At 54.1% G+C, this 8,138-nt stretch overlaps 1 protein-coding gene across 2 annotated transcripts; it reads right to left on the minus strand.

Moving 5' to 3' along the window:
* Nucleotides 1–1,210: 1,210 nt before the first annotated feature.
* Nucleotides 1,211–7,173, minus strand: NR1H3 (nuclear receptor subfamily 1 group H member 3; the record flags this gene model as incomplete). 2 transcript variants are annotated; one of them, XM_079708487.1, is made up of 9 exons in its annotated part: nucleotides 1,211–1,643; nucleotides 1,827–1,921; nucleotides 2,140–2,253; nucleotides 4,710–4,809; nucleotides 4,981–5,160; nucleotides 5,267–5,475; nucleotides 5,737–6,003; nucleotides 6,429–6,617; nucleotides 7,131–7,173. In XM_079708487.1, the coding sequence occupies 9 exons, from the start codon at nucleotides 7,171–7,173 to the stop codon at nucleotides 1,497–1,499; spliced, it is 1,344 nt and encodes a 447-aa protein (XP_079564613.1). In that variant the 3' UTR covers nucleotides 1,211–1,496. The 2 variants fall into 2 exon arrangements, with proteins under 2 accessions (XP_079564613.1, XP_079564614.1); XM_079708488.1 differs by lacking the exon at nucleotides 4,981–5,160.
* Between the last annotated feature and the right edge of the window lie 965 nt (nucleotides 7,174–8,138).

The following is an 8,138-nucleotide window of genomic DNA, read 5'->3' on the forward strand; positions in this document are numbered from 1 at the left end:
GCTCCTCGGCGCGGGCACCGCTCGGAGCGCACGCCAGTTCCGCGTCTGCACCGTGGGCCGTGTACCACTCCGACTCGGTGAAGGAGGGGGAGGCTGAGGGGCCAGGGGCCGGACCATTCACCCCCGGGGGGACAGGGCTGCACCAAGCCGAGCGCTGCAGGGTGGAGCCGGACCTCGGGAGAGAGACGGCTACGCACACACCTATGCTTGTGGGAGTGGGAACGCGATGGGGAGCGCTGGGCCAGCCCAGCGCCTCTACGTGACAAGGGGAGGACCCAAAGGAATACTTTTTGTTTGGGTTGCGCAAACATTTTAATTCGACACGGAAATAGAGCCCATTTCGATGAACTGCGGCTGAAGCTGGAAGCGACGTCTCAAGATAAGCTGCCCCAGGACTTTCTCACCGTTCCCCTCACCTCATCTCCTTCCCCCGCTCGCGCTTTGGAAGTGCCCAGCCGCGTGGGCAGGAAAGCCGGCGGCCGCGGCGGTGGAGCCTACCAATTCAGGGACGGCGGGGGGACTTGAGGCCGGAAGGCGCGGCCGCGGCAGCTCCTCCACTCGGTGCGCTCCAAGGCAGGGGGCGTGAGCGGTGCCGCGGTGCGCGCTGGGAGAGGGAGTCCAGCCATTCTGCGAGGCTAAACCCGGGACACAGCAGCCTCCCCCTGGCCTCAGGGGACTTTCCTCGCTGTCCCACAGGGCCTGCGGGCCAAGAGGAGGGATTGTTGTACCTTCTTAAGTATCAATGGAAAAACCAAGGCATTATACCCGCGCGCACGAACACAGGTGCACGACTGAGGCGTTAGTTCCGAAAATCCAACACCCCCTCCCTCACAGAAAGGCAACACGATCCCACCGGGATCACGGAAGGGGGGCAAGGGCGCGTCCCAGCCTCAGCACTTCATTGACCCTTACATCGCAATGGGACTGGTAAAAGGAGGTCCCCACTCACTGCCAAGGCTGTCACTTGTGACTTGTTTCCCTCCTCTGAGTCTGGAAACGGACCCGCAAGGACACAGGCTTCCCTCCTGTGTTGTCGGGGCCCACCCCCATTCCAGAAATTGGTTTCTCTCATTCTGAATTCATTTTGGCCTTCCTGTACAAACAGTGCCAGACCTATCGGTGAGGCAGCCCGGAGGCATTTATGGCCAAGCCGCAGAGTGACAGTGGAGAATTTATCTTGGGGCCCTGTGGGTAAAACAGGAAGTGGTAGAGGCAGGATGTGCAGGGCCCTGGAGAACCTTGTGCAAAGTGGCCCCCAGGTTCATCCATTGGGCCCGGTTAGTACAGTCTTCACATGGAGCACCGTTTTAGCAGGATCCCTGCTACCCAGCAGCCACAAAACTCCCAACCCTTTGACTCTCCTTTAATGCCACTTGAGGATCTCCTTTGCCCAGCCCTCAGGAATGTCTGTCCTTCTCAGCCGGTTCCACCTCTAGGAGGCAGCCACCAGCCTCAGCCATCCAGCTCAGAAAGCAGAAGATACAGGGGAAGATCGGTCACTCGTGCACATCCCAGATCTCAGAGAGCAGCGGGGGAAGCTTTTTATCCTGCAGGCGCAGTGCAAACACTTGCTCTGAATGGACACTGCTCAGTGTCCGGAGGTTCACCAGTTTCATTAGCATCCGTGGGAACATGAGTCGGTCCTGGGAAAGAAGGACAAGTATAGCCTTTCTCTCTCCCCAGGGAAGGGGGGCAAGGGTGGGGGTTTGTGGGAGAGAGAGAATTGTCTGCACGATGTAGTCAGGGAGGGATTCTTGAAGGGAAAGCAGATGTGTCAGGGGATGAGCCTGTGGAGAGGAGAAAGAGGGCACAGTGGGGAGACTCACATGGGGGTGGTGGATGGAGACGTAGGCATGCAGGGCCTCCACATATGTGTGTTGCAGCCTCTCTACCTGGAGCTGGTCCTGCACGTTGGGCCGGTCTATAGGTCACCAACAGAGTTGAGTAGCAGGTCTGGCCAGGGTCTCATTTCCATACCCCAAATCACAACCAAAAAATAGGGACATGCCCTACCCAACCTCTCCCATCCCAAAGTAACACAACAAGGGCCTCCACCCCCACGGTTCTTGCCCTATGGGGCCTGCAGCCCTCTCTGGTGTGAGTCTCTTGCTCGTTTACCCTCTTGCCCCTCCTCCACACCTGCAGAGAAGATGCTGATGGCAATGAGCAAGGCAAACTCAGCATCATTTAGTTGCAGCTCATTCATGGCTCTGGAGAACTCAAAGATGGGGTTGATGAACTCCACCTGCAGCCCTGGGGAGGAAGAAGAGAGGCTGGGTTGTGTGGCATGGGCAGCACTGCTCCACTGAGGAGACTACCAGGGACTCAGTACGAAGTCTCCAGGGCTCTGCTGTATAACCTCGGGTACGTTTCTTAACCTCTCGAAGCCTCATCTGTGAGGCGGGAATCATATCTGAACTTATAAAACTGTTGTGAGGGTTAAATGATAAAGCATACAGACCACTTTGCACTGCACCCAGCATACAGAATGTGCTGAATTAAATGACAATAATTCTGTTAGAATTCTTCTTAGAATGCTTGAGGGCCCCACATTACTAGAAATAGAAGCAACCCTTATGTTTGTTTATAAAAAGACTGCTTCACTGGCAATTGGCCTTACTTATTTGAATACTAGCAATACGTTTCTTGTTTCACATCACAGGGGAAACAAAGCAATGTGGTTGAGGGTGTGGACTCTGGTGTCAGACTCCCTGGGTTTGAGTCCTAGCTCTACCATTTACTGGGCTTGAGTAAGTTATTTAAGCTCTCTGGGCCTTGGTTTTCCCATCTCTAGAATGGAGATAATAATAGCACCTACCTCATAATGGGTCCTTAGAATAACGAGTGGCACATATGGTAACTCCATGTAAGTGTTTGTTAAATAAATAATAAAATTTAAAAATAGAACCAGCCTTCTTACCGAGGAGACCGAAGTTCAACAAACCATGACCTGAAGTGGCGACATCTAAAGAACACTTCTCCCAAACACACTGTCGAAGTCTGCCCACCCCACGCCATCCCCTAGTTTTCTCAGATGTCTTTTAGCAACCATCTGGTAACTTTTCCATTCCAGGCTTCTTGATTAGTCACTTCCTGTGCTTTCACCCCGATGTTTATCAAGTGTGTGTTGATCCATTTAATGGACAAGCCCCATTTAGAAAGCATTTCTTGGTGAGGTGTCCAGCCTTGAACTGTGCTGAAGAGCCCCTTCATACAGAGAGGATGAGCAAGCTCTAGAGTTACGCCCCCTGTGAGGGTCGGCTACTGCTCGCTGAGTGGACGCCCCCAGTGTGATCGGTTTACATCGTTAGTCACCCACGCGAGCGGCATGTGGTAGTGGAAGTAAAGGAGGAGGGAGACCTGCCCAAAGAGCAGCCCTGTCTCTTCTCCCCGCACTGAAAAAGTGAGAAATGAAAAACAAACATCATGACATAAAAGCCGCTTATATAAATGAATCTATAAATAGATACAGATTCAGACAGCACAAGTCCGCAAGTGCTGAAGGAACACGCAGACATGAGAACAGGGAAGAGTTCAGAAAGGAGGATGTTATGAAGGAGAAGGCCGTGGTTAACAAGGACTGGGGTAATAACCAGCTGGGGAAAAGGTGATTGGGTAGAGAAAGGGGGCAGGGCTGGGCTTTTAAAGCTGGAAAAAGTCATTACATCACTCCTATTAGGTGCCTGTACATTCAGGCAGCACACGGGGCACTACAGAAGGCAAGAGGTGTCAACACAGCCCTGCCGGACCCTATAGTGAAGGGAGGCCTACCTAGAAAGCTCACTGGGTGGCCTGTGATGGGACGAGAGCTGGCCTGAGTCACCGGAAGCCTCTGTGAGCTCTGCACTGGAAACCAGTATACTCCAAACCCGAGAATGGAGTCAGCATCAGCCGTATTTTACAGACCCAATCACTCAGGTGTTAAACCACCAAGTCTCTTGTTCAGCCTCAGTCCTGTCCCTCCGAAACACCTTCCACCTTCCATCCTTTCCCAGCCCTCCTCCCACAACACAAACCAGCCATTGAATATGAGGAAACCAAAACTGCTTAGCCTGCAAGCAAATGTCAGATAGAGAACAGCATCGTGAACTAATTCTTGGAGAAAGTACTCCAAGATACGCCAAGATGGGGATAGAAGTGTTCACTCTTATCCTAAAACTGCCTCATCTGGGCACATCTGCCATGTTTTAATGCCAATTCCATGGTTACTCAGAAAGCACAGCTGAAGAGGAGGAAATCAGTCCACATGATCCAAAAGAGCACATCTGAGAAAGATTTTTCAATTTTGACTACTAAAAGGCTTGGTGAGGTTTTCAAGGTTTTTTTCCTAGCTGTAAAGTCTTTTCTTCAAGCAAAATATTATGCAGAAGCACAATATATAAACGCAGATTTAAATGGAGTTTCTGCTTTGGCTGAAGTTAGGGTGAAGGACGTTTTTCCTCTAAGGTGACACTTCCATGGAAACCCCCCTCAGGTTCCTGGGAACACAGTTTGAGAACCACTGGCCTAATGCAACAGAGGACAGGAATCTATCTGGGGCAGTTAAGGGAGACCTATCAGCATTCCAACTTTCTGTCTTGGAAAAACAAGTGGATCCTTCCCTTTGTAGCCACTCAAACCCTGGGCCTGTAGCTCTGTAGTCACTATGGGCCCCATGACAAAATGCATCTGTTCATCCAACCCAGTCCCTTTGTGATCTCAGTTCTCACCTGCTTTGGCAAAGTCTTCCCGGTTATAACTGAAATCCTTGAGGAAGGTGATACTCTCACTCCCAGGGTTGTACCTCCGAGATGTCTCCAGAAGCATCACCTGCACACAAATATTGGGCTGGTCTCGGCCCAGGGCACCTTCAAGGGAAGGTCGAGCCCCTCATCCCTACTTCCCAGTGCATGTGGCTTCCCAGCTAGCTGGCTGGGGGCCCCTCCCACAGACATCCGCGAGACATCTGGTCCTCCCTTCACCCTCGGCCTTGCCAGCCACCTCAATTGCAGAGGTCTTCAGGAGGGCAATCTGGTCCTCCCGGCTGAGCTGCAGGAAGCCCGGCAGCTGTTTGGCAAAATCAACGATCTCCTGCACAGAGACAATGGCCAGCTCCGTGAAGTGGGCAAAGCGTTGCTGACGGGCCTCCCGACTCTGGGGATCTGGTGCCATGGGCCAAGGCTACCCCGAAAAGCAAGGAGGAAAGAAACAAACCACTCTGAGTCAGGCATCAAGAAGCCAGCTGGTGCTCTGGGCACAGCGACCTCTCCCCAGGCCCCTCAGGTACCGTGACTCGAAGCCGGTCGGAGAAGGAACGTCTGTTACACTGCTGCTGGGCAGCCACCAGCTTCTCAATCATGCCCAGCTGCTCCGGGCTGAGCTGGGGCAGGACTTGGGGCGGAGAGGAAGCCCTCGGGGGCAGGGATGTGGCCTGAGCCTGTTCCTCCTCTTGCCGCTTCAGTTTCTTCAGACGGATCTGTTCTTCTGACAGAACACCTGAGAACAGAGCCAGACGTGAGGAGGGGAGAAGAGGGGGAGACAGGAAGTGGGGATGGGGCAGAGGCGTAGTTTGAGGCTCCAGAAAAGCAGAGAGTCAGGTAAAGACAAGGAAGAGATTTTAATCCACACTTAGGGACCGTGTAGCAAGGCCCATAGGCTCAGCTGCCTTTCTGCACCCAGACGCTGGCACCCAGACATGCCCTCTTCCCCACTGGCCTAACCACCCCCCTCCCCCAGCTCTAGTCCCCAGACACTCACACTCCTCCCGCATGCCGGCCTGGCGGCATTTGCGAAGGCGGCACTCCTGGCACTTGCGACGCATGTAGGTGTCCATGGGGCAGTGGCCCCCACTGTGGCAGACGTAGCGCGCCCCTTTGATGACACTGCGGCGGAAGAATCCCTTGCAGCCCTCACAGCTCAGCACGTTGTAGTGGAAGCCGGAAGCCTTGTCCCCACACACACTGCACAGCTCATTCCCCAGCATTTTGGGGGCTGGCCCCTTTTTCCGCTTTTGTGGACGAAGCTCTGGGTACAGGAAAGAGCCTTAATGTTCTTCTTCAGGGAGAAGCCTAGGTGCCCAGCTGGCCACTGCCCTGAGCACTCAGTGACCTTCATTTACTTCACTGTACAAAGTCTATTCTAGTCTCTCTATTCTAAGAAAGTAGCTCTCGTAGGCAAAGTGCTCTTATGTCCTAGGTACTGTCTGAGCCCTTTATATGCACTGATCCTTACAACCATAAGAGATAGGTACTCTTGTTATTTCCATTTTACAGATAAGGAAACTGAGGCTCAGAAGGGCCTAAGAAACAAAATTTACACTCATATCACTTAGGTCTAGTTGACTCCAAAGCCTTTGGACTTAACCATGATCTTATAAGGTAAAGAGCCCTGAAGTTACCCCTCCCGGATCCAGGGAGCCCTTACCTCCTCCAAATCCAGCAGCTCCTCACCTGTGGACTCTGGAGGGGCCTCCACCCCGGGGAGCAGGGTTGTGGGCTCTGCTGCCTCCAGCCCCACCCTCGAAGTGCCCCCAGCAGATTGGGGTGTGCTACATTCCTCCCTGAGGATACAGTTGCTGCTTCCCAGAGGCTGGCTGCTTGCATCTTGTGCATCTGGCTCCCACAGCTCCACTGCACAGTCTGAACCCCGAAAGAGAGGCACAAGGGGGTCTCAGGTCCCCAGCATTCTCCTGGGAAACTGCAAACTTATCTCCACCCATAGAGGGCAGTAAAACGTCGGCTCCGGCTTTGGGACCCTGCGATTTGTGTGGGCGCTAGGGCTAATCACTTGTAGTCCCCTGCACCTCAATACCTTAAATAAGGATGTTAACCTTTGTCCCCTTGCAGGGCTGAAGTGCATCCATCTCAGAGATCAGACAGAACTCTTGAAAGCCAAGCTGGATAAGCATTGGACATGCCAAGCCTCCCCAGCAGCAAGCCCGGATTGAGAAGGACGGACGGGTATCTGCAAGGGCCAGGCACCAGAACCAGGGCAGAGACAGTCTGGGCAGAGGAGGCAAGCAACACCAAGAGCAGCTCTGGACTGCTCTGCAGGGAGGGGCAGATGGTAGGTAGTGAAGGAGGCTGATTCCCGCGGGAGGAGAGGAGTTGGGGCCTGGGCTCAGGGGAGAGGGCTGGAGTGAAGAAGCTTACCAGGAGAAACATCAGGCACAGGGGCCTCCAGCCACGAAGACATCTCTTCCTGGAGCCTTGGACATTACCAAGGGACTGTCCTGCAGGAATGATCCAGGTTACACTCTTCCCAAACTGGGTTCCCTCCCCTCCTGATCCTGCTTTTTATCTGTACTCGCATACCAGCTAACATTTACTTGCCATATATGTGTCCGCCTGTGCTAAGGCTTTCCATGCCTTCCTCACAATATCCCTATGAGGTCAGGGCTATTCTCAAGCCTGATTTACAGATGAGGAAACTGGGGTTCAAAGACATTAAGAAAATAGCCTATGGGCACACAGTTAGGCAGTGGTAGAGCCAAGACTCCGACTCTGGTCTCTCTGACATCGAAGTCTGAGTTCTTGGCTACCATGTCACCTTTTCTCCCCAGGACCCCCTCCAGGCCATCAGGGAATGTTTGGGCACAACTGCCCGGCTCCGGTCAGAGCCCCTTCCCCCTCACTCCAGCACTGGGGACCGCCAAAGTTGGGCAGAACCAGGACATGTGACCGAGGCTCCCTCCACCCAGTGAAACACACTGCTGGTTAGACAGTCTCACTCCTGCCACCTCCCAGGGTCCCAAGACAAAACTCTTGCCTCCAGAAGTCACCCCAATTCACATACAGGACCTCCTGCCCCTGACCCCCTCAGAAGTTATCCTGGGACATAAACTGAATGCTGTCGCTGTCCGAGCTTCCGTCCCCATCATCCTTTTCACTTCTCCCCAGAGACCCCTTTCTAAATGCACAGGACACCCCGCCGCCCCCGCCCCCACCCGACCCGCGCCCCAGACACACAGGCAGAGCCCCAGGCCAGCGCTGAAGAGCAGACCCACCGAGTACCCAGGCCGCCAGACTCTGGCTGGGGCAGTCTCTGGAGCCCCCTTGCTGGGAGAGGAGGATGGTGCAGTCCCTGGTCCACAGGCCTCAGCGGCCGGGGAGCCGGAGCGGAGCAAGAGAGGGGCCGGGAACCGGGAGCCGACCGACCGA

Source organism: Hyperoodon ampullatus (assembly GCF_949752795.1).
Source record: "Hyperoodon ampullatus genome assembly, chromosome: 7".
Classification (NCBI taxonomy): domain Eukaryota; kingdom Metazoa; phylum Chordata; class Mammalia; order Artiodactyla; family Ziphiidae; genus Hyperoodon; species Hyperoodon ampullatus.